Source organism: Mixophyes fleayi, chromosome 7 (assembly GCF_038048845.1).
Source record: "Mixophyes fleayi isolate aMixFle1 chromosome 7, aMixFle1.hap1, whole genome shotgun sequence".
In the NCBI taxonomy this organism is placed as follows: Eukaryota; Metazoa; Chordata; class Amphibia; order Anura; family Limnodynastidae; genus Mixophyes; species Mixophyes fleayi.
Window position 1 is genome coordinate 103844961 of NC_134408.1, and position 27507 is coordinate 103872467.

Here is a 27507-nt window from a genome sequence, read left to right on the forward strand (position 1 = left end):
ATTAACACAGAGCCGTAACTAGGGTGGTGCGGGCGGTGCCATCGCCCAGGGCGCAAGCCCAAAGTGGCGCAGCAGCCGCCCGCTACCTAGCTCTATATGTACAGCCTTTGACTTCCGCAGTGGAACGCATGTGCGTTCCACAGACAGAGAGTTCGGCATTTGGAATGCAAATACCGAACTTCCTGTCTGTGAAACGCACATGCGTTCCACTGCGGAAGTCAAAGGCACATTCTGTATTGACTGAAAGGCTCCGCTGCGTCGTGTGTGCACTCTCCTCTCCTCTAACATTCCCAGAAGTGAGGTTTACTGGCTGTTACCAGCGAAGGCTTCCTCATATGTTTGATAATGTGGCGAAAACTGTTTTAATTGAAACAACAAGCGGCAATAGTAAGTCAGAAGCACACGATGGAGCTATCGATAATAAACAGTGAGAGTATATACTATATATAGTACTAATAGTCATTGTCTGTCACCCATACAGCACTGCCCAATATCTGCCCAAGTGGGCTCCAGTAAGATGTTCGAGTATGAGGAATGTAACCCAGATATCTGTAGTCATATTGTGACTGTATTCTGAGTCACACACCCACTATATGTTATTGTCACCTTTCAGTATTTGTAGAACTAAATGTAATTATATGATTAGTGGTCGGATAACGTTCTGTGTTTTGTATGTCTGTCAGTTTGGACGTAAGGCAGATGAATAATGTGTAGCTGTAGTTACACAAATGGCTGCTGTTCTGGTGATCACAGACTACATGGTCAATGAATTACTGCAAAACAGGTCTCACTTTATCATAACCATTGACATGTTTGTAAGTGGTGAGTTTGTTTCATTATTGTGGTCTCTGTAATCTGACAATAATTGTACTCTCTTTACCTTCTAAATTTTCATTCACATTTCCCTATTTCTCTTTCAGCTTTTGTTTACAACTGTGTAGTATCTCTATTCTCTCTCTCTCTCTCGCTGCCTCTCTCTCTCTCGCTGTCTCTGTCTCTCTCTCGCTGCCTCTGTCTCTCTCTTGCTACCTCTGTCTCTCTCTCGCTGCCTCTGTCTCTCTCCCTCTCTCTCTTGCTGCCTCTCGCTCTCTCTCTCGCTGCCTGTCTCTCTCTCTCTTTCTCTCTCTCTCGCTGCCTCTGTCTCTCTCTCTCTCTCGCTGCCTCTGTCTCTCTCTCTCTCTCTACAAACTTGCACCCCATATGCACATGCAATTGCTGTTTTGTGTGTTATTTTTTTGTTTGAGATTTTTCACCGGACATTGGTGACCTTCAAAACGAACTGGTGTTTATTGGGACTTTGAGGCACTTCAGCCTGTTTTTAATAAAAAATTATTTGTTATTTATTCTTAATTATATCCTTTATAGGGGCCCTTGAACATAAGCTCTAACAAAGTGTTTTTGTTGTTGGGTTTTGTTTGTTATCCTATAGTAATGCTCCCTGCCCCATTGGGGCTTACAGTCTAAATTCCCTTACAGACAGACACATTTTTATTTGAGTATTAAGTGCATGAGATATTAGAATACCGTTCGCTATATATTTTCTGCATACTTTAAATGGTCATTAGGGCAGAGAGCCGGTTGTTACTTTATTTCAATCCCACCACTGTGATATATATATATATATATATATATATATATATATATATATTTATATATTATATGTGTATATTTGCACTTGCAAATATGTGTAACAGAATTCTTTCAGTAAAGTGCTAGCCACACATTAGGTTGGCCACACCCACTTGTCAAATGCCACTCCCACATAGATGGGGGGCGCCGGTGCCCTGTTTCGCCCAGGGCACTAAAATGTCTAGTTACGGCACTGCATTAACATGCAATATAACTGAGACCTGTGAGAACTTCAGATCAAATACTTTGTTTAGTGCATCAGTTAGGGTTGTTCCCCATTGACAAAAGTATATCTAGAGTTAAGGTTTAACACCTTAGCTCTGAATCCCACCTCCCCAACTCTCCTCATCCCAGTAGCACATACTCAGTTTTGCTGTTGATCTCCACTAAGCACACATAGCACTTGGTCAGGTGGGTGATGAAGTCTTACAGTAGATTTATAAAGTTGTTTATTTTTGCACCCTGCTCCTGGTTGGCTGTAATTAGTTGTGTTGCTTTGGTCTTCCTCTGCTTACATGTAAGTTTCTGTGGGGAGGGGATTTAGAGTTAGGGTTTTGAAATCTAACGCTGAATTACCTTGTTTTTGTCGCAGTTGCTATAAAATTTGTAATGATTTGGAAGTAGTTACTTAAGATAATTTAGACATTTAAAAATGCATAACATAATTATGTTGAAATCTTGACAGATTTAAAGTCATATAAGTGCTGGATCTGTCTAGATTGAGAAGGATTCTCACACTAGTTAGCCAAGCTAGACAATTCCAGTTTTCAAGCTTTTAAATTGAGCTCACTTCTCTTTAGTAGATGATTTGTGGGTCAGTTCTCCAGATTAAACTTCCCTTGTGGAGGCTTTATTTCATTAGGGGTCCCCAGAACACAGCTGAAGGGAATGCCAAGGGACAGACCTCCAATGAAGATCTACTAAAGAGGGGTACGTCCATTTTAAAAAAGCATAATAAAAGTGTAATTGTCTTTTAACATGCATTGCTATATATGGAAGTAACAATTCCTGCTTTGATACAGGTAAGAGCAATGTCACTCAAGGTACAGTATATAGCATCTGACTTGTGACATGGTTCTTTAATATATTTCTAAGGTAGAATGCTAAACATCAGTAGATTTATATGGTCACAATGTTATTACAAATTTGTTTTCTGGGATTTGTGTATCTGTGAATATCAAGATGGCAGAATTATGATTATTATTAATAGTATTTGTCAGGATGAGAGAATAAATCTGATATGCTGAAACAGAATATTGAATGTCAGGGCCCATATAAAACTTTACATATATACATAAATGAACCTGATCTTCAACTCAGATAAATGTGTGACCAAGGGCTAGATTTACTAAGCTGCGGGTTTGAAAAAGTGGGGATGTTGCCTATAGCAACCAATCCGATTCTAGCTTTCATTTATTTAGTACCTTCTACAAAATGACAGCTAGAATCTGATTGGTTGCTATAGGCAACATCCCCACTTTTTCAAACCCACAGCTTAGTAAATCTAGCCCCAAATGTTTTTTAAAATGAAAGGATTAGCCCAGTAGGAGGTAATTAAGTTAAGCAAACCATTTGTGAAGAGACCAGCTTAAGATATGCAGATGACAGACATCCATTGTTTTTGATCATGTATTTCACTAGCTAATTGACTTCCTTTCAATAAGTATTGTAAACACAAACTAACCACTAGGTGTAAATTAGAGAGCCATATGCCTAGGTAAGAATCTTGGAGACTCCTGTATAAAATCTGTAGGGTCTTTATGCAGGTATATAGAAATATGAACTTGAAAGGAAATGCCTTTATTTTTCATATTTTGGAAAATCCATTTGGCACTCCGTACTGTGGGGCAAAAACCACACCAGGGTTGTGAATGACAGGTACGGGTTGTATCCGTGAACAGCTAAAATCACATATCTTTGGAAAAGGTATGTCACATTGTCAAAAGGTCATGGTGTTTGGTATCAAAAGATGGACAGAGTCATAGTGGATTTATTAATGATAAAACTGGATTGATGTAACGCTCTACAGAAAATATATATCACATAGTAGAATTGGTTAGTAAATCAGGCAACATGAAAATGGTGATTGAAACAGTGTCACAGACCACAACCCCCCGATTAGCATTAAACACTGCCCCTGTGAAGACCATCCCATTTAATTTAGCTTAAAAACCTGTGTTTTGAAAGGACAAACTATCAGCTTCTTGGGGAATCAATCTAATTGAAGGACTGTCCATCTTTTCTGCCTACCCCCAGGCATACAGATTATGAAAAGTAAGTTATGCTCTATACAGTTATCCCTTTTGTTTTTATACTGTTTGCCATTTTTTATTTGTATGTCAAATCTTTATCTAATTATTTTTATTATCTGTAAGCATTGTACTTTTTGTATATTAAAACTAAAATGTAATAGTTCTGTCCTTATTGCTCTAAAAGAATTCATTGCCTGTTTAGAAGAGACAGATTGCTTGGCTGGATTAACTCTTTATAAACCAGTGTGTGAAGGGTTCACTATTTAGCTACCAGGGCACAGGTTGTGCACAATTGGGTGATTAAGTCATAGGTTTGCTACGGGCATCATACATAGCTGGTGGCAGTTGCTGAGAGGTGTGAAGCATGCATCTGTGTTGGGAAAAGGGACCAGCAAAATCTGTAGCCTTAGAGAGAGATGAGTGTGAGATTTGCGTTGGAATCCTGTGTGTTCCCTTACAGTAAGCTTCCAAGTCACAAGTGCACAGAGGGCGGTTTGTGACAGATAAAGGGGTTCAGGAGCGGTTTCCTGACAAACTAGAGTTGATATATTGCATGAATGTTGGAATATATGTTAAGATATCTAATTAGGGAGTAGCTAGAGGGGCTTAACCCTGACAGTATTATTATTAGTGTTTGTTATAGGGCACAACAAAGTTTCACAGCACCGTACATGACTGTAGTACAAAGAATGTAGACAGTTTACAAAAGCAAAGAAAAGTTCACAAAAATGTACATAGAACAATTAAAACTGAAAAGTGCAGGTATCATATAGGAGTATTAATACAAAATTCAATTAGGATAGCGAGGGTAGCTGAAGATTACAAGGGATGGGTAGGAAGCATGGGGAAGTGGATGTAGGGAGGCTCCAAGAGAATGGAGGGCCCTGCTCCTGAGAGTTTACAATGTAAAGGCAGAAGTAAGAGTTTTTCAGCTGATATTGTACTTTTAATGATAACAATTTTATACAGTGTTCTTACCATTAGCAATCCTGCAAAAGAGGATAAAATCATAGCTTTTCTCTCCATCCGATTGGGGTATTTATAATGGTTTAAAGCCAGCTTACTGCACAAGAAAAAATGCAAGAATTGTTTCTGTGAATGCAATCTAGTAGGTCCAGAGTAAAGTAATAGTACAATTATAGTATTTAAATTCTCATGTTGTTTAGAGACAAGTCATATTTTTACAATACGAGAACAGGAGATAAGAAAAGCAGCATAGAACAAAAACAGACACCTCTGCTGTCACCAAACTTCTCTCACTCACCTTCAATGGGCCACAGGTCCCAGTCATTAGGATGGTAACACATTTGACTTTGTCTATACACAACTTTGCTCTGTATCTAACTTTTCAACTCTGATTTCTCAATGTTTAATTACAATCAATTAACCCATTACATCTCCAACCACAGATGTTTCAACCAGGTGCAGGGAGTGCTGTGCACATGGGTAAAGACAGTTGACAGGTCCTCACCTGTTATAACATGAGTCCTCCTTTCAAACTGGATCTTCCATACATGCTAAAAAGAAGTGAATCAGACTTTTTACATCTGCTCATAATTCTGTGCCTGTGAGATGTTTTCCCATGCAATCCAATTATGCACGTCAGCAACAAGCAACCAAATCCCTCTATAAAAGGGTCTGGCAGCCCCCCCCAGCCGGTTTCCAGTTTACTGAGCTTGCTTCCTTAAAACAACATTCCTGTTACACAATGGATTATTTACATGTGTCTGACCCTAGGATTTGGATGACTACCCCTCAGCTCTTTGACCCTTGGCTTTAGATGAATATATATCTGGTTCTCAACCCCTGGCACTCCTTTGGATTATGCTTATGATCGTTATTTCAACACCCCTATCCTGGGAACCATCCTAGTCTATAGAGGTACTGTGACTTTTATTTGAGTTTTCTTCAAATACGTCTTTTCTGTACTTCTGCCATTGGTATCAACTGGTTACGTCATTTTCAGACTATTTATTCCAGGCCTTACAGCCCCCACAGTTTTACTGGTGTAGTGTGAGGGGGTCTGGTCCTTGGTGTGGCCAACCCTAGCCTATAAGGACTGGTCCTAGCATTGGGATCCTACCATGTGGCTGATCTGTCACTCTCACTTTCTATTTTCCACTCCTCTTGCTCCTTTCCTCAGCATGGGACACCATTTAGCACATATAAGGCTGGTGCCAGTTCCCCACATGTGCAGAGACCATGCAAGAGGCAGACAGGAGAAGTGTGGTGCTGGAGTATTAATGCAACGTGGGAGGGGGCTATTGATGTTTTTCCTATTAATGTCATATTTTTGGTCATTAAAATAATGTTGGAGTATTATTGTAATGCAGAAGTTGGTTGGGGCTATTAATAATATAATGTGAGGGGATTAATGTAATGTAGTGTAGGGTATAAATATAATATGGTTACTAGAGGTTGCCATTTATGTATTGTGGGGGATGGTGGTGGCTATTAATGTAATGTAAGAGCTATTTATGTAATGTAGCAGAAAGTGGGGGCTATTATTTCATGTGAAGTCTCTTTTTATTAAATGTGGGAGATATTAATGTAATGTGTGGTTAATGAGGTTATTAATATAATGGGGGCTATTAATGTATTGTAGGTGCTAATAATACAATATGGGATTTCAAAGCTGGAGGAACAGGTAGAACTGTTCTGATTCTGGTGGAATAGTTACAATTTTGGGGGACTGCTCATACAGTCAGAACTCAAACTCAATCTTTCAAAAACATAATCAATAATATTCCCACCCAACAGTAGAAGCTTACTGCCTGATATTTCTATTTCTGTTGATAACAAGACCATAAATCTCACCCCGCAAGCTTGTTGCCTTGGTGTAATTCTTGACTCGCAACTATCCTTTGTTCCCCACATCAAGTCTATATTTACATCATGCTGTATACATCTAAAATACACTTCCAGAATACGTACATATCTCACACAAGACACTGCAAAAACTTTAGTTCATGCACTCATCATCTCCCACATCGACTATTGTAATTCCCTCCTTACTGGTCTTCCCAAAATCAGATTCAAGCCCCTACAATCTATTTTGCAGGCAGCAGCTAGATTGATTTTCCTTGCAAATCGTTTTACATCTGCTGAGTCACTCTGTCAGTCTCTACATTGGTTGCCTGTTTTTCAACAAATCCAATATAAAATTCTTCCATTAACATACAAGGCCATCAACAAAATTGCACCGACATGTATCTGCTCACTTGTCTCAAAATATTTCCCAACTCGACACCTCCGTTCTGCATCTCTCTTCCACTCTCATCACTTCCTCCCATTCTCGGCTGCAGGACTTTTTCGTGCTGCATCCATTTTATAGAATTCACTCCCTCGCACCACAAGACGTTCCTCTAGTCTTAAAACGCTCTCTGAAAACCCACCTATTCAGACAAGCTTATAATATTCCTCTACCAACCTCTTAATCTCCCTAGGTTACCCTATTACTACCCTCTACACAACAACCCTCTGACCAACATAGTTGTGTGACTGAGCATACAGCCCACTAAATACTTTGCATTCTAGCTGGACAAATATCCAATATGATGTAGCCCTTACCCTTGTGTATCAAACCATTGTCCCATAGATTGTAAGCATGCGAGCAGGCCTTCTTACCTCCACGTATGTATGTATTACCCAGTATTGTTTTATTACTGTTTGTTTCCAATAGCAAAGCGCTACGGAATCTGTTGGTGCTATATAAATAAATGTTGATGATGATGACATTGTCCTGACTGCAGGGACATTAAGAAGGTAAGTACCACTTCACTCTACTCTCCCAATCTGCTCCTGCCAGCATATTTTAGCATGCTGCATTGTCCGTTTGAGGAGGGGTCAAAAGATTGCACTGCACTACACAGCAGCAGCTGCTCCATGACATGGGTGGTCTGTGCAGAGCCCTCTAAAACTGGTCACCACACCAAGTGGGGGTGATCTTGAAGCATATGTGAAAAGGGGATAATGTTGGCGGAGCATTTGTGACAAGGGGACCACGCTCCCACACCATTATACCTTTTCACATATTCCTCAAGACCACCCCTACGCTCTCCTTAATACATATGTTACCCCATTAGTTTCCTCTTGCAATATGCAATGCAATAATGTTACCTCATTTTTCTCCTCTTGCAATATATGGTAGGCATGTGTAGTCTTGAATACAGGCCCACCAAGTTCATAAAATGTTCCTGTTTCCAATAATTCACTTCCATACAGTTTAGTTACTTTGCATTATAAAACAAGTTGCATCTCTGGGCACGGAGCTGGAATTAGGAATAAGCTCTCCTGTCTCTTGCCTCTGACTCTAACATGATTGTGGTTACACTATAGTTTTCTCTATCATATTGGGTACTGATACACTCCTTCTCTGTCTTTGGCCATACCCGGAACTAACAAGGGCTGTCCCACTACTCACAGGTGCCTCTTGGAGTGAATGTCCACAATGAAGCTACTTCATTCCTTGACTGGATAGGTCAACATTTTATTGCCCTATAATCTCTCTCAAGTTCACTCCATCAACTCTCTACAGCTTGTAATCTCACACTGGCTTTGGAGCCTCCCTCTTCGATGCCGCCGTGAAAAAGACTTTGTTGCAACGCATTGGTTGTTAATACTGGGTGTCTGCAGAGACCCTATTGTATAAGAGAGGACTGCATTCAGTTTTCTACAAATCTGGCAGGAGACTTGCTACATTCCAGTTGGAATATATATAGTTATATGTATTTTATAAGTTTTTACAGAGGTTTTATAATGTGATTATTACTTAAGCATTTAATAAAAGGTAATAAGGCTGAGTTTTTTCCCCTCACCTTTTCTCTTTTCCCTTTGGGATATATTGAAAGATAAAATGTATACATCAGAAGGCTATTGAGAAAGGTATAACACAAGGACCTCATCCTAATTTGTATCAGCTCTACAGTACACCTAAAGGAGTTTACATGCTGTATATTGTCATTATAAAAGACTGTTAATGAAAATATCTATTGTTAATAAGAATACATATTATCTTAAATGAGACTTTGTGGATATCCTTTCTTAATATTATTTAATACGATATTAACATTAATAGTATATTTGCCTCATCATTAGACCCTCCTGATAGCAGAGAGCAATAGCAGACTCTTAGGGGAGTAACACCCACTTTACAGTCAAATTAGCTACCCTTTTACAACTATATATCATTTGCTTTTCCTTTACGTGACCACACTAAAAAGTTCAAAGTATGGATTGTATTGGACAGCCATATTAACACAAATTATCATTAATTTATAAATGATTCATAACAAAATCACAATGTGTCTTATGGATACATTTTCTGTGGACTTCTAATGATATTGTGAATTGTCAGTGCTTATACTCTATTCTTGTTCATAGTATTGCATTTAAGGTCAGGTGGTATTTTTGGTGGACGTACAACTGCATCATAGTGCCTGGGAAGTTTTATTTTTTTATCTAGGTTAAAAAGATAGCTGTGGAATTTGAGAAGCTTACCTAAAGAGATGAGTATTCAGGGAACGCTTGATGGTTTGGAGGCAAGGGAAAAGTCTTATTGTACGAGCAAAGGTATTCCACAGAGCGGATACAGAATGAAAAAAGTCCTGCAAGGACTGGGAGCAGGTAGTGAGTGTGGATGAGATGCGCAGATGTTGAGCAGTGCGGCGGGGTTGAGTTGGGGATTATTTTGAGAGAAAATATGTATGTTGGTGCAGTTTTGTTAATGACTATATATGTTAGAAAAAGTAATTTAGATTTGATTCAGTAAAACACAGGCAATCAATGTAGGATATGACAGAGCGTAACAGCAGTAGTTTTGCAAGGAAAATTACTCTAGATGATGCATTCAAAGTAAATTGTAGGTATGAAAATCTGTTTACGGGAAGACTGGTAAGAAGGGAATTTCAATAACCAATACTGGAAAATTTGAGTGCATGTATTACAGTTTTTGCAGTATCTTGTTTGAGATGTGTAGATTCTGGAAATATTCCTCAGATGTATGTAACAGGATTTGGATACAGACTGAATGCGGAGAACAAAGAACAGTTCTGAGTCAAGGATGACACCTAGGCTTGAGAGGTAAAGTTTATTTTTGTGTTGTTCCCAGATATAGAGATATGAAGTAGGCAGCATCTGTTGACTGTTGGAAATATTAGCAATTCAGCTTTTGAAAGATTGAGTTTGAGGTGGAGAGAGCACATTCAAGAAGAAATGGCAGAGAGACATTTTGTAACATGGTCAGCACAGATGGTGAGAAGATCCTCTATGTATCAGCTACATAGAGATGATACAAAAATCCACAGGAGCTTATTAGTTTTCCAAGAGAAGTGGTATAGATAGAGAAGAGTAGAGGGCCTAGTACTGAGCCTAGCGCTACTCCAATAGATAGAGGCAGTGGAGAGCAGGTGGATCTATAGAAACCAACACTGAAGGAGCAGTTTGACAAGTAGGATGAGAATCAGAATAGGACAGTGTCTTGAAGACCTAGAGAATATAGTACTTGTAATAGATTGGCCAACGGTGTCAAATGCAGCAGACAGGTTCAGGAGAATTAGAAACAAGTTATTTATTAGCTATTTATTATCTCTAACAAGTACAGCCTCCACCTGTCGCCAGAAAATAAAAGGCCACACATCTTACAATCCCCTTGCCTATCTTTCGCTCACTCTGCTTCTATTAGCTGGTGATATATCACCTAATCCAGGTCCCCCACACTCCTCACACACACATACATCAGAACACTACCGTTCTATAGCAAACCTCAAACACATCACCTGTCTACCCTCTCTTCCCAAGTCCTTTAAATGTGCCCTTTGGAATGCACGATCTGTTTGTAACAAACTTACCTCCGTTCATGATCTCTTCCTCTCAAAAAACCTCAACCTTCTGGCAATAACAGAAACATGGCTCATGCAATCAGACACTGCCTCACCTGCAGCACTTTCACATGGTGGCCTCCATCTCACCCACACCTCCAGACCTGAAGGCAGACAAGGAGGTGGGGTTGGACTACTTCTCTCCCCACAGTGCACATACACAGTTCTACCAAATGTCCCATCACTCACGTTCACATCTTTTGAAGTACATGCTATTCGCATTTTTAATCCATTCTCCCTACGTGTTGCGGTGATCTATCGTCCCCCTGGAGCACACCAACAATTTATTGAGGATTTCTCTGCATGGCTCCCTCACTTCTTATCTTCAGTCATCCCCACCATCATCATGGGTGACTTCAACATCCCCATTGATAACCCACCTTCCAAAGCTGCTTCCAAACTACTCTCTCTAACATCCTCACTTGACCTCTCCCAGTGGATTGAATCATCTACTCATAAGGATGGCCACTGCCTTGATCTTGTTTTCTCTAGACTATGCTCAGTTTCTAACTTTATTAATACACCCTTCCCCCTCTCGGATCATCACCTTATCAGCTACACTCTCACCCCCACTGCTCTAACCTCTCTACTGTCTAACTCAACCAAGCCTCCTCATACTCGTAGAAATCTGAATTCTATTAATCTTCAACAGTTTTCCACCTCTCTCCAACACCTTCTCTCCCCTATCTCTACATTCTCATCCCCTGAGATGGCAGTACCTCATTTTCACCTAACCTTAGCAACGGCCCTTGATCAAGTGGCTCCAGCGACACTTCATACTACACGTCGACTTCGATGTCAACCGTGGCACACCAAAGCAACACGAAATCTTCAAAAACTGTCCCGTAAAGCAGAACGTCACTGGCGTAAATCTCGAAGCTCTAATGACTTCTTCACATATACTTCTGTCTACCACTCCTATCGAAATGCTCTGGACACTGCAAAACAAACATACTTTCAATCTCTTATCTATGCTCAGGCTTCTAACCCCAAACGCCTTTTCAATACATTTAATCATCTTCTCAATCCTCCCACCCCGAACCCTCCATCTACTATCAGTGCTCAGGATCTTGCTACCTACTTCAAGGACAAGATTGATAAGATCAGACTAGAAATGGTATCCTCTTCCTCAACAAGCCATCAGCTCATTTCCTTCCCACTACCCTCTGACACCCTCTCTTCATTTGACCCCACAAATGAAGAGGAAATTTCTACGCTGTTCTTATCTTCCTACTCTACCTCCTGTCCTCTTGATCCTATTCCCTCGCAAATTGGTAGATCCCTGTCTTCTGTGCTCATTTCACCTCTATCTCAAATCTGTAATCTCTCACTCTCTACTGGCATCTTTCCATCACTATACAAGCATGCAGTGATTACTCCTATTCTAAAAAAACAAAACTCCGACCCAAACTCTCTCTCAAATTACCGTCCCATCTCTCAGCTCCCTTGCCCCTCCAAGCTTCTAGAGAGACTTGCCTACACTCGCCTCACACGCTTTCTTTCCGCAAACAACCTGTTGGATCCTCTTCAGTCAGGCTTTCGTTCTCAACACTCCACAGAGACTGCGCTGACCAAGGTTGTTAATGATCTGATCACTGCTAAGACTGAACGCCATTACTCTCTCCTAATTCTCCTTGATCTCTCGGCTGCATTTGACACAGTTGACCACTCTCTTCTCATACAAACGCTGCAATCCCTAGGTCTTCAAGACACAGTTCTATCCTGGTTCTCATCTTACCTCTCTAATCGCTCTTTCACTGTTAATTTCTCTGGAGCCACATCTGCTCCGCTTCCCCTATCAGTTGGAGTACCACAAGGCTCGGTGCTAGGTCCTCTGCTGTTCTCTATCTATACCGCTTCTCTTGGAAATCTAATAAGTTCCTTTGGCTTTCAGTATCATCTCTATGCGGATGATACCCAAATCTATCTATCCTCTCCTGATATCTCGACATCTGTGTTGTCCCGTGTAACTGACTGTCTTTCTGCCATTTCATCTTGGATGTCCTCTCGTCAACTCAAACTTAATCTTTCTAAAACAGAGTTAATAATATTCCCACCCGCCAACAAGAGCATACCTGACATTTCTATCTCTGTTGATAACATGACCATAAATCCCACCCCACAAGCTCGCTGCCTAGGTGTAATCCTTGATTCACGCCTATCCTTTGTTCCCCACATTGACTCTATATCTAAATCATGTTACATACATCTAAAGAACATTTCCAGAATCCGCACATATCTCACACAAGACACTGCTAAAACCTTAATTCATGCACTAATCATCTCCCGCATTGACTATTGCAATTCCCTCCTTACTGGTCTTCCCAAAAACAGACTCAAACCCCTAAAATCTATTTTGCATGCTTCGGCAAGACTGATTTTTCTTGCAAATAGCTATTCCTCTGTTGAATCACTCTGTATGTCTCTACACTGGCTGCCTGTCTTCTACCGAATCCAATATAAAATACTTTTACTAACCTACAAGGCCATCAACAAGGCTGCACCAACATACATCTCCTCTCTTGTCTCAAAATATCTCCCAACTCGGCAACTCCGTTCTGCAAAAGATCTGCGTCTCTCATCCACCCTCATTACATCCTCCCATTCCCGGTTACAGGACTTTTTTCGGGCTGCACCCACTCTATGGAACTCTCTCCCTCGCACAATAAGACTCTCCTCTGTTCTACAAACTTTCAAGCGTTCTCTGAAAACCTACCTATTCAGACAAGCGTATAATATTCCTCAACCACCATCTTAACCTCACTACCTTTAGCCTGTTACACAATTTCACACAAGACAACTACCCCCGGACCAACATTATTGTGTGACAGGATCATTTAGCTTATGAGTCACCCTACCTTTGCAGTCTGGCTGGGCCAAGATGCAAAATGTATACTTAACCTCATGTGTCAATCTCCCATTGTCCCATAGATTGTAAGCTTGCGAGCAGGGCCTTCTCACCTCTTTGTCTGTTTTACCCAGTTTGTTTATTAGTTTATTACGTTTGTCCCCAATTGTAAAGCGCTACGGAATATGTTGGCGCTATATAAATAACTGATGATGATGATGATGATGATGAAACAAGCAATGGTCTTAAGATTTACCAAAGATCAAATAATTGACAACCTTATTCAATGCAGCCTCTGTGGAGCATTGGGAGCAAAAGCCTGACCGAAGAGGGTCCAATATTTTGTGTGAGGAAAGAAAACATATGAACAAAGTGTAGTCAAGCCTTTCAAAAAGCTAGGAGGAGCATAGGAGTTGAGAGATGAAAGGTAATCTACATGAAAGTTTTGGTTAGAATTTGTGTATTTCAGACTACAAGTAATTACCGCATGATCGATTAAAGATGGAGAGATACCAGCAGGTCAAGTGGACAGGTAGTAGAGTGGGTGGAGAAAAAGAAAGTAGATACTTATTCTGTGGGATCACAAGGGTGCAGGAAAAAAAAGAAAAGAGGATACTATTTTATGTTCATCTTGTCCTTGAAGCAGGAGAGATTTAAATCTATTAAAAAGTGTTTAGACGTCTGAGTGAAAATTAGAAATTGGAAATACTGTATGTTGGTTTGAAGGTGTCCAGAGCTTTCGATAGGAGTGGTAGATATCAGTATATTTGAAGAAGTCATGACAAGTACAAAATGTATGCCAATGATGACATATTACTCTGCAGGAGAGAAGAGCTTGCAGGTGATTGGGTGCTGGTCTGAGAGAGGAAAAGGAGTGTTAAAGAAATCAGAAACTGAATAAGATCACTTTAGTGGCCATCATGATGAGTCAGTCCACTGAGGCAAAGGTGAAAATTTACTAAAGTGTAGCTTAGTGAAACCGCCTCTTTTCTGTCACGAGCCGCGGCGGTACTCACAACCGGCGCGGCTCGCTTTCTGCCTGCCCCAGCGTCCCGGCCGTCACCATGACGACCGGGACGTCACTTCCCTTCAACTCCCGACCGTTGCCGAGGCAACGGCCGGACGCCCAGCAGTGTAGCGCCGCGTCCCGGCAACAGCCGGGCGCCTGCGCAGAAGGACCTAATAGCCTGCTGGCTATTAGGCTGTAATTCTTTATTAGTCAGCTCCTGGGAGTAGTTGCAGAGCTAGGCTCTGATTGGCTCACCTGTATATTTAAGGCAATGAGGTCTGCTACCTCATTGCCGGTTATAGCGTTCTGTCCTCAGTCCTGCTGCCTGCTTGTGCTATCCGTTTGGTTCTTGCTACCTTGGATTTGACTACCCGTGTTTTGACCCCTGCTTGTTCTTGGACCTGTGACCCCTCTCTTCTGACCTCGACCTTTTGCCTGGATTTCGGATTTTGCTTCTCTGCCTGTGTGTCTGACCCTTCGCTTGTCTCTGGATTTTGCATCTGTGCCTGTGACCCTTTGACCTAGGATTCTGCTTAACTGCAGCCCGCCAATCACTCCACTCCTGGGTACTCCTTTAAGCCAGTATACGTTACTCGACCCTCTGTCGGCCCGCAGCCCAGTCTGTCCCCACCACTAGGGGCTCCAGCGAACACCGGGCCTTCAGAGTAGTCCCCGAGTTTCACTGTACTGGCTTGGGAGTTCCTAACATTTTCCATCTTTTTTTAGGTTTTCAAACTGCCAAATTTATTGAAAGCAAGACTGCCACAAAACAACGTGTTCTGTAGATACTGATACATTTTTTTAGAATATCTGAAAAAGGCGGAAAGAGAGCAATGATACTTACCAGACAGTAACCAATGGAATTTGTTTGTGGCACTACAGAGTGGAACTAATGCAGGTGGATCTGTAGCTAGCAGATAATATTTACAAGAGAAGTCCCAGATGGAAAGGGAAAATGAGATGACAGGGTGGAAGGAGTTGACTGACGATGTCTGGGAAGTCAGAGGGGAGAAGAGGTCTGGAACCTTGATGCTTTGCCACGCTGTTTTAAAAAGTGCCACATTACAAATCACAACCTGATTTTTTATATGCTAAGAATACAAAGCATAAGATTCATGAAGGTGCGGTTAGACAAACTGCTGAAAAAACCACCGAATTAACTACCAGAAAAGAGAGGCGAGATAGCTCAAACCGTATGCTGTTTGAGCTATCTTGTCTGTTATTACTTTAACAAATATTAATAAATAATTAAATGAAATGTTTAAAAAAATCTTCCATCCCTTTCTGTAACAGCCTGTGCTACTAAGTATCAGGCCACATGCCCCAAGAGATGCCTGGCCCTATGTTAAGTAGCACTAGGCCCCTCCTGGTGCCCCTGGGCAGTGGGTACTAGGGAGTCAATAAACATTGTTAAAATGTCTCCATAACAACAACTAAATAAAGCATAGTGGCCTATGTCTAAATAAATGTGTAACAGTGCCCCCATTATTGAATTACGAAATCATAATATCCCTGTTTCTTAAAGTAGTAAATAATTAATACCCCCATTGTTTAAAGAAATATATGATGCCCCAATGCATGAATACATAAACAAATGTGTCATAAAATAAATAGCAAAATAAATAATATGACCATGTACATAATTGAATAATTTTGGCCCAAATATTTCTCTAGTGTAGTGGTATTAATATATACTTACCTGGAATGTTCTGTTTTTGATCCGACGTAATTCCTATTTAATAGGCGGGGGGTGGGGCAAACAAGAGCTGTCTCTCATCTGTAAAAAAATAAAGGAGGATGGGCCCAGTACTACTTAGCATGGCGTCAAACATCTCTAGAGGCAGGGTCATAGAGGACCTGTCCTGATAATGAGTAGCAATGGGCTGTTACAGAAAGGGAGGGTATTTTTTATATTTCTTTAATTATTTAATTTAAAAACACAGCCGATGATGGTTCTCCTAAACCAAATGCGGTTTGGACTAAACCACATGCAATTTAGGGGTATTCACCCTCCAAACCACTGGTTAGTAAATCCTGTTGGCTTGGATGGCAAAATTGTCAGCGATCTGTTGCAGAGATAAAGGCAGAAAAAGGAGCGCAAAAAGCTGCGGGATGTGTTGCAGTTTCAAATTTGCGAAAAACAATAAAAAAAAATACTGAATTTTTCCCCAACAGAGGAGTTTATAGAAAGTATTTAGGATGCAAATGAAGAACATGGGTAGTCAATAGGGATGTTGAAATCACCCATGATAATGTCAGATAATAAGAAATAAGGGGGTCAAGTAAAAAAATGTTCAAGGAATTGTTAGTGTGGTCCAGGAGGATGACAGATCACAGCAACAATGTTAAAAATCCAGATAGTATGTACTTCAAAAGATCTGAACATGAGTGAAGGAGCAGTTGGTAGAACTGAAATGTTCAGTGAGGAAATAGGAGTAGTCCAATCCTTGTTTGCTTCCATGTGAAAAGTGAGGCAGTGTGATTGTGTGAGCCATGTTTCTGTTATTGGCAGAAGGTTAAGGTTGTTTGAGATGAATTGCAATAAAATTGGCAAATAAGGTAAATTAAAATTAAAAAATACTTACAGCCTTCCTTTTTTAAGTGCCTCATTGCTCTTTGAACTATTAAGCCACTGCATCGCAACACTGATAGCTAGGTCATAATGAGCCTAAAAAAATAAAGAAAAGATAATTAATAATTTTAAATTCTATATACACTAATTTAACTGCAAATACAGAGATATGGGGGTGTGGCTTAAATGAGCACAGTGTAGGTTGCACCTCAATGACTCTGCTACCTAATATCCGCTTGTATATCCCAGCTCCTGATTTTCGGGACCTCAGGGCACTACTTAACTCTCCTTGTGCCTTTTCCTCCCTTCACCATGTACCGCTTGTGGTCGCATTGGACATCTGGCGGGGAGAACAGAGCTGAGCCGGGTCACTCCACCGTAGCGTGACATGACTCACTACCCTGCCTGGCTCCTCATGACTTGATCTCCACTGCTGGCAGCCCACTGTCTGCGTTCAATGGTTTCTGCTGCTGGCTTCTCCAGTGGTAAGTGTTTCTCCTCCCCACCATAACCATGGCCATTACAGACTGACACGCTAGTCCACCAGTGCTGTTAGTGCTATATAATAGATAGTATCCACCATGGCAATCTCTGCCTTGCCTGGCACTTGTATACCCTCCCCACGATTCCATCTATTAGATATACAATCCCCGTGGTGTTGGAGGTGCTGCATGTAACTTGTACTTCTCCATTTATTTCACAAAGAGTAACCCAGCTACTGCTGCTGCAGTGCGGCTTGAAAGCTATGCACGCGCATTGGTTGCCAACAATCTGGGAGACTCCTCTGCCCCAGCAACCCACCACCTCCGAGGAGTGGCCTTGCTCCCTGCCTGGTAATGAGTCTCCTCTACAAAAAATTTTGGTGGCCATGGCGGCTTCAGGAAAATGTGTTACTGGACGGATAGGTGATGTCCAGTCAGACCTATCCTTAGTTAGACAAGATCTTCACAAATTGAGGTACAGAATGGGAGAAGGGGAGCAAAAGATCTCCACTCTGGAGGATGCCACTACACCAATGAAAAGAGACATTTTAAATGTTACCAATTCAATGTTTTAAAAAAACAACTTTCTGAACTAGAAGGAAGACTGCGCAGAAAAAACATCCGATATGTGGGCTTATTGGAAAGGGTAGAAGGCTTCCGTCCTGTGACTTTCCTTGAGCAATGGCTCACATAGGTATATGGCAAGGAAGAATTTATGCCTCGAATAGCAGTGAAAAGGGTTCATCGCCTCTCCGCATAACCTCCCCAACTGTTAGGAGCCTCTCCAGCCAGTACAGCAAAACCCCGAGTCTGCTCCGAAAGCCTGGTGTTCACTGTTGCCCCTAGTGGTGGGGACAGGCTTGGCTGCAGACAAACAGAGGGTTGTGAGATGTGCACTGGCTGGGGAGAACCCAGGAATAAAGTTACCGAGGCTGTAGAGAAGGAAGTGCAGGAGGGAGTCAGGTGAGACACCGAGTGGATGGTGTCAAGACTGATATATCACTCGTGGCCACTGGAATAAATAAAAGAACAGCTGATAGAGAAGTCCCCTGATACACAGCAACTTCTGTACTGATGCTTGTCCGGAAAGGAACGGAACTTGCAGTGATAGGTAAAGATGATGAAACTGAACGTAGGCAGTTGCCATGGGACACTACAGCCCACAGTACCGGTGAGAGTCTGGAGATTTGAGGGAGATTGTCGAAATCTGAGCACAGAGAAGCTGCAGGGGCTGCGTCTCCGTATAAGGTTAGGATGAGCAGAGGAGCTGCATATCACGCCGGAGCCACGCCTGGGAGCACGACTTTACCGGGGTTCAGAAAATAGCTGACTGGAACTGGTGAATAGATAGTAGAATAGTCAGGAACTGAATCAGGTCTGGCACACGGGATATCAACACAGGAGAAGAGTCAAAGCAGAGCCGAGTCAGTACACAGGGAAATCCAATGAAGAGTAGACAGGAACCGAAACGGTCTGGTACACGGGGATACCACTAGCCGGCAGGAAACAACAGGAACAGGTAACAGGAAAAACACAAGGGAGCAGAACACTATGGTAAACATATTACCGGCAATCCTGCAGAGGATTAGCCGGCTATTTAAGGAGAGCAGAATCAATAGGCTGCAAGTGATAATGAGGAAGCCAGTTGGGTGGAGTAAGAGAAACAGGCTGGCCAGGTGAGGCACTACATAAGAAATGACAGCATGATTGAGGGCAGATTCTGACAGAGAACAGACCTAACTGACCCTATCTAAGACCTATCTAATCTATCTAGCTAATCTATCTGCCTATCTACCTACCTACACTAATATATCTAAGAACTAAACTAACTACCTATCTAAACACCCAATGTGGCTATCTAACTACCTACCTACCCCTAACTAACTATCTACCTATCTATCTAGCTAACCCTGACAGAGAGCCCGGCGAGTCATAACACCAACCAGATGTCCACCAAGCACGTTTATAGTAAAGTTCCTTCACTTCAAAGACTGTGACAATGTCCTCAAACAGGTCAGACAAAATAGTCGGTTGAAATTTGAAAGTAAGGTGTTTTTCCTGACTTTGACTTAGAGGTTCAAGAAAGACAGGGAACAGTTCACTCATGTAAAAAAAAACATTTTCAGGAATTACAGTTTCCGTACTCTATGCTGTCCATGTCCAGATTTCGTATTGTTAGAATCCAATATCTGTGAAGTCTCGAATTCATCTGAATGCTGCACCACCGGGGGAGCCAAAGTTGCCGGAGTAGAGGAAAACCATTTAATAATAAGTGGTTTAATGAGACTCATGGAACGAATTAGCAATCCATAGTGAATCTGGTAATTTCAGCTTGACTGACACAGGATTAATCACTCGTAGGATCTTATAAGGACCGATATAACGGGGTGCAAATTTCATGGATGGGACTCGAAGACGAATGTTCTTGGTTGATAACCAAACTTTGTCTCCCACTTCCAGTGGAGGTTCGGCTCTGCGTCTTCAATCTGCAAACCGTTTAAATTGATGAGATGCCTTCCTAAGACACTTGTGAGTCTGATCCCATATGGACAAGAAATCTCGGTGGAGTTCATTGGCAACTGGAACTTGAGTTGGAGAAACGGTCTTGAAGCTGGGTAGATTAGGATGTAACCCATACACAATAGAAAATGAGGTGGATAATGTGGATTCATGATAAAGATTGTCATGGGCAAACTCGGCTCATGGTAGGACCACCCAATTGTCTTGTGAAGCAGATGAGTATAACCGAATAAAAGTCTCTAGATCTTGATTTTCCCCTTTCGGTTTGACTGTTGAACTGAGGATGATAGGATGAGGAAAAGTTTAACTGAATATCCAACAGTTTACACAATGATCTCCAGAATTTCGCTGTGAATTGAACTCCCCGATCATAGACAATCTCGAGATGGCATCCATGTAGGCGGAATATCTCTTTGATAAATAATTGAGCAAGCAGCAGAGCTGAAGGCAGACCAGTCAGCGGAATAAAATGTGCCATTTTCGAAAAGCGGTCAACAACCACCCATACAGTATTAAATTTCTTGCATGGCGGAAGGTCTGTCACGAAATCCATGGAGATGTGCGTCCAAGGTTTGGAAGGAATTGGAAGCGGCACCAGGGGACCAACTGGAGACTGGTGAGGAGTTTTATGTTGCGCACAGACTTGACAGGCTGCCACGAATTGTTTAACATCTGCTCTAAGAGTAGGCCACCAATAATTTCGGCAAACTATTTCAAAGACTTTGGCCGTGCCTGCATGACCTATAAACCGGGAACAATGATACTAGCGTAAAAGTTTTTTGCGCTGGTTAGGAGGTACAAAGCTTTTCCCCGGAGGAGGCGTCGGGGGGGGGAGATACTAATGAAGCTTATAAAAATTTTGGTTCCAGTATGGGACGATTAGTGATATCGGACAGTTCTGGTTCACATGAAAAAGCCCTGGACAATGCATATGCCTTATTTTTTGATCCTGGCTGAAATGTAACATGCAAGTTAAAACGTGAAAAGAAGGTAAAGTATATTTTTGTGGTCAGTAAAAACCATCACAGGGAGCAATGCTCCTTCCAACAGATATCTCCATTCTGTTAAATCCAACTTCATAGCTAAAAGTTCCTTATCCCCAATTGAATAATTCTTCTTGGCCGGTAGAAATTTACGAGAGAAAAAGGCACATGGGCGAAGCTGTTTCTCTGGAGGAAACCTCTGGGATAATACTGCGCCGACTCCAACTGCTAAAGTATCCACTTCAACAAAGAATGGTACTGAAGTATTGGGCTGTCTTAAAACTGTAGCTGTGGAAAAAGCCTCTTTGAGGGCATGGAATACAGATAATGCTGAAGCTGGCCATGTCTTGTTATCTGCCCCTTTCTTAGTAAGGGCAACAATCGGTGCTACAATTGAGGAATAATTCTGGATGAACTGTCTATAATAGTTGGCGAATCCAAAGAAATGTTGGATGGCTTTCAGGCCGGAGGGAAAATGGCAGTTGATAATAGCTTTGACTTTCTCGGGTTCCATGCGTAATCCTTGTCCCAAGACAATGTAACCCAAAAAGGTAGTTTCTGATGTTTCGAAAACACATTTCTCTAGTTTACAAAAGAGCTGGTTAGCTCTGAGCATAGACAACACCTCCGCTACATTAGCCCGATGAGACTTTAAATCCTGCGAGAAAATCAAAAAATCATCCAAGTAGACGACAACGGAAGAATATAGAAGGTCTCTGAAAATTTGGTTCACGAAACTTTGGAACACTGCTGGGGCATTACTGAGTCCAAACAGCATAACCTGGTATTCGCAGTGGTCGTCTCTTGTATTAAATGCCGTTTTCCACTCATCTCCGTCACGTATCCTGATAAGATTATAGGCGCCCCTGAGGTCCAATTTGGTAAATATCTGTACCCTCTTTATTCGGTCGAATAATTTGGTGACCAGAGGAATGGGATATCGATTTTGTGATGGCATTGAGGCCTCTGTAGTTAATACAATGACATAATGTCCCATCTTTTTTAAAAAAAAAAAAAAGTCTTGCACCCGCTGGAGAAGTAGATGGTCGAATAAAGCCTCGAGCAAGGTTTTCTTTTACATAATCTGACAAGAACAGATAGAGGAAAGACCCGACCCCTGGGTGGTATTTTGCCAGGAAGAATATCAATAGCACAGTCCCAAATGCGGTGAGGAGGCAGTAACTCAGATTTTCATTTATCGAATACATCTGCAAATGATTGATACTGGGAAGGAAGAGAAAAAAACATGCATTGTCCTGCACAGAGCTGGGATATACCTCATTGCTATATAGAAATCATAGTCCATATAGGTGAGGGAGTGCTCCTTACCATATTGGAATGTGATAGGAAATCAAGAAAAGGGTGGATTATAAGAGCACTCTGTCGAAGTCAGCAAATTGGATAAAGTCATCTCAATTAAAGTCGAGCAAACTTGGTTGTCTTTGTCTGAAAAGATGCGTACGGTACGCTACGACGTACATGGGTACGCTACGGCGTGAAAGGGCGTACGCATCCACTACACGTGGCAGCAACAGTAATTGGTCTTTTACCATACATTCGCACAAACACGCATACTTATAAAATAGTACACATTAATGGTAGTTGCAACACATAGTCAGTTATGTCGAAATATAGTAGTATTTATATGTTAAATCGGAGTTACATGCATATTAGTGAAATACACGGAACAGGTTGAAGGAATCACATCATGAGTGGTATCATAATGAACCTCGTTACATATCCTACTGTTTGGTTCACTCTGCGAGGGAATCGCAGAGTGCATACACAAGTTATGAATAATAGGGAATTATGAACTACTTAAGACTAAGGAATCTTGGCGGGAAGAGCCGAGCATACCCCCTGGAGAGGTGACCCCCTCCTTTGGATTCCTTAGGATGAACTAGCCAATGATTGACAACCCCTTGGACCTTCCTGAGACCTGGACCAATAGATGCAAGCTATACCATCTTCATTGTATTACTGTATTTCATTGTGTATATAAGCAGCAGCTTCACATCCAGTGTTCAGACATTTTGTCCCCAGACTTCAGGATTGAATGACTGCACTGGATCCAGAGCGCGTTGCGATAAGTAACGGCTGTATTTATTATCACTTCGCTTGAGCATATTATTCTACTATTTGCGAATAAATCTTTGTGCGTTGGAAACACAAATCGAGGTTCGACAATCGTTATTGGTTAGCGACAATACGCACATAACAATTTGGGGGCTCGTGAGCTTTGGAGGTTTCTTTGCCAAAGATACGCAAGACCAACGGATTTCGGTTCCGCAACAAAGGGTGGAGACGCGCAGGGCCGGATTAAGGGAATGGAGGCCCCTGGGCTAAGGGGGCCTCCATTCCCCCGTGAGGGCCCCCCCCGTGATCCGAGCCGCCCCCCCCCGGTGACCCAAGCCACCCCCAAGACACTTACCTCCTCTTGGCATTGCAGTCCTTCCCCGGCGCGCTGTACGCTCTTTACTGAGGAGATCTCGAGAGAGTGAGACTCACGAGATCTCAGTAAGGAGACTACAGCACGCCGGGGAAGGACCGCAATGAAAGTGCTCAGCAGCATTGATCGTGCCGGGGGCGCCCCCGACCGATCAATACTGCTGCTGAGCACTTTCAAGGGCCCCCTGGATGCCCGAGGCCCCTGGGCTGTAGCCCAGTTAGCCCTATGGTTAATCTGGCCCTGGAGACGCGTCATATACAGGTAAGAACGCATTGTGTTCAAAACCTGAATTTTACTCTGTGTTGTGAAACCGAATGTCCGTTTTGCATTATCTAGGGCACGCTAACTAGAACCTAGGGACAAAAGAGAAAACTGTTTCTTTTTTCTGTCGTGCGTTTTAACTGTATTGCATTGCTTAACGAATGTGTATTTCCTGCTGTGCGTACGCGAACTTCCGGTAGATTTGCCACGTGGTTAAACAATCATTTTGATATTTATTATACATGCATAGTATAATTACTTGTGAAAACCTCTGAGATATTATTACTGTTGTTGGGAACTTTTGATTTTCTGCGCAGAAAAGGTGTATAGTGTGTGATTTTGTAACGTAGATACACTGTTTATTATTCATTGTGCTCAGTTGCCCAACTGTAGGACGGTATACAGGGCAGGTATACCGAATGCAAAAACAGAGTTTTCGCAAAGCGTTACCAATAGATCGCAAGGTTTGCTAATAATTAGTATTGGTAGGCAGTGCGATCTAACCGCACCGTTAGTGCGAATTGGTGAAGCAGCTAGGAGGAATTATATTGGAAAGGCTGGTTGATTGTATCAACTTTGTTCTCCCAGTTATAATAAACTCAACAGATTTTGTGGTTTAGCCAGGGTATCGAGGAGCTGATAGCCCTTGGGTCCCACAGTGATATTGTCTGTGTTAGGGGTCCTTGTTTAATACAAGAGGAAGTGAGTGGACGCGGCTTGAGCAAATACGTCCACGGCCAGTAAGAGATCTCTAGCGGTAAAGTGGTTGTAGCAAATTGTTGAAAGCGTTCTGCATAGATTGGTGTTGTTCAACATGGATGCTAAGCATACGCTAGAGATGGTCAGTGTACTGCCTTAGGAAGGTCCTATTGGTTCAGCGAGGTTTCTCATGTGTAAGAAATATGGTGCATACGCAACTGTGTATTGTGACACGTGGGTCAAGATGACCAAAGATTGTGATAGGCCTTTCCCAACAATAGGAAGTTTTAATGCAGAGGTACTAAATACTGTAAAGGATAAAGTATGGTTGATCAAGTCAACGAAAAAGAGAAATAGACATAATGATTGTTTAAAATTGTGGAAAATGGAAGGTAACACGTGGCAGAGCAGCGAATGCAAAGCGGAAGTCGGCGTGGCTAAAAGCGCGCGCACAACCGAAGTAGCCGTTGAGAAGCGTGGCGAACTCAGCGCAAGCGCACCCCCGCCACCTTATGTGACGGGAGCGGTAAGTACAGCCGGTATTAAAACTGAAAAAAGAAAAATTGCTAAGTTGTATCCTGTTTTAAGTCAGTTTAAATCAAGTGTATCTGAAGATGAAGATGAACCCACTGTGATTTTGGCCATTGCCCATGCTGTTAGTGTACTAGAGGCTCAGCGCAAGTATGAGAAAATGGCTGAGATAGGTGAGAGTAGTGTGATCAATAGGAGTGAAAGCGTTCTAAATCTAGAACCAGCAAATCCTGTAGTGTCCCCTGAAGTCAGTGAACCAGAGGGTGCATACCAAGTCTGCACAATATCAGTTCCCAAAGGGAAACCGGACATGGATGGTGTAGTTCCTTTAAGAAATGTTACAATGCATTGTCCCTGGACTAGATCAGAATTACGTTCCATTATGACTGAATTCCCAGATCCTAGAAAGGAGTTAGCTAAATGTCAGAAATTTGTTAAAGACTTAGGAAATGCCCACAAAATAACCAATAAGGATTGGCGTGTAGTTTTGAGGGCGTGTCTTCCTCCCAATACTAACATACAAAAATTTATTGAAGATTGTTTGTTGGAGGAAGATGACACCTTGACTGATGAGATTAACCAAAAGAATATAGAACAAATTGTCAAACACTTAGCCATCTATTTTCCAGTAGTAGTAAATTGGAGTAAGATTTTCACCATTAAACAAAAGGATAGTGAAACAGCAGCAGATTACTTCATTAGAGCTATAGCAGCGATAACATGGTTTACTGGGATATCCAACATAGGGGAGGACCCACATCATAGGGAAGTAGATGTAGGAGTATTAATGGATGGCCTTAGAGAAAATTTAAAAACCAGAGTACAAACCACATTACCTAATTGGAGAGGCATCACAGTAGATTCTCTCAGGGAGTCTGCTGTGGAGCATGACAACCTTTTTAGACAAAAGGAGGAGAAAGGTGAGAGGTTAATGACGGTGAATATACAGGCTCTAGAGGGGATGCATACACGACCACCAGCATACAACCCACATAATAAGAAGCATAGAGTGATCAGATGTTTCGATTGTAATGAAGAAGGAACATGAGGAGGGATTGTAAAAAAGACAGATACAGCCCTAGAGGTGGGACACATAGATATCCTCCAAGGAAAAATTCACATAGAATCGAAGACTCACATCTACCCGCGCATATTACAGCAGCAAATGCTGCACGGGAAATCAATAGTCAGCGCTAGGGGTCAGGTCATACCTGTAGTCTACAGCCAGTGAGGTTAACTGAGAGTCAGAGTGAAGAACCAAAAATGATAGTTGACATAGCTGGTAGGAAACAAACTTTTCTTGTAGAAACAGGGGCGGCCCGATCTGTGATAACCTCTCCTTTCAATCTACAGGTGACCAGTAAAACTATTCCAGCTATGGGGGTAACGGGAAAAGTGTTACATTATCCTCTAACTAAACCCGCTGAAGTTACTATCGGGCCTCTGCATACTAAGCATTCGTTTTTCTTGGCTGCAGCGGCTCTTACTAACTTGCTAGGGAGAGACTTGCTATGTAAAATGGGATGTGTCATATACTGTACTTCAGATGGTGTGTTCCTAGATATACCCGAGAAGGTCACACATGAGGTACAGGATATATTGGACACCCCTCAAAGGTTAATGTTACACTCTACTGTTATAGAACACAGTCCATCTCAAGTAAAGGGGATGTTGCTGGAAATACCAGGTTCCCTATGGACCAGAGATGGACAGGACACTGGACTGATGGCAAACGTAGCCCCTGTCATGGTCAATCTAAAAAGTGGTAGGATAGCTCCAAAAATCCCACAGTATCCATTAAAACCGGAGGTGGAACTAGGGGTATATCCTGTTATTGAGAGGCTGTTACAACAAGGGATTTTAATTCGTACAGCCAGTACAGCAAATAGTCCCATTTTCCCTGTTAAGAAGAATGGGGGGAGGGGCTATAGATTAGTCCAGGACTTAAGGGGAATTAATAAAGTTGTTGAGAGCCAATTTCCCCTAGTGCCGAATCCAGCTGTCATCCTCATGCAGATTCTACCGTCTGCCAGTCATTTTACTGTCATTGATCTATGTTCTGCTTTCTTCTCGGTCCCTCTTCACCCTGACTGTCAATACCTTTTTGCATTCTCCTACAGGGGAGTGCAATACACATGGACCAGACTACCCCAGGGGTTCATTGACAGCTCCAGTATTTTCTCCCAAGCCTTACATGACTGTTTGCAATCCTTTCAACCCCACAATGGGTCTGTTCTAATTCAATATGTGGACGATTTGTTGTTGTGCTCTGATTCTTTTATGTCATGTTTACATGATACTAAATTGTTGTTGCTTCATCTTTCACAAACAGGGCACAAGGTGGCAAAGGATAAATTACAGCCATGTCAGACTAAGGTCAAATACTTAGGACAC

General features: G+C 41.9%; 1 protein-coding gene across 4 annotated transcripts in view; it reads right to left on the reverse strand.

Moving 5' to 3' along the window:
* The window catches only part of C7H2orf80 (chromosome 7 C2orf80 homolog), an 88960-nt gene that overhangs the window by 28754 nt on the left and 32699 nt on the right, over positions 1-27507 (reverse strand). For all 4 annotated transcript variants that reach the window (XR_012678280.1, XM_075180236.1, XM_075180238.1 and 1 more), the window contains exons 4-5: positions 17202-17284; positions 4860-4944 (exon numbers count right to left, since the gene is read on the reverse strand). Coding sequence is in view for 3 of the 4 variants with exons in the window: in XM_075180236.1 (XP_075036337.1) it covers positions 4860-4944; positions 17202-17284 (168 nt within the window). In the remaining variant the exon portion in view is untranslated. The remainder of the gene's footprint in view (positions 1-4859; positions 4945-17201; positions 17285-27507) is intronic.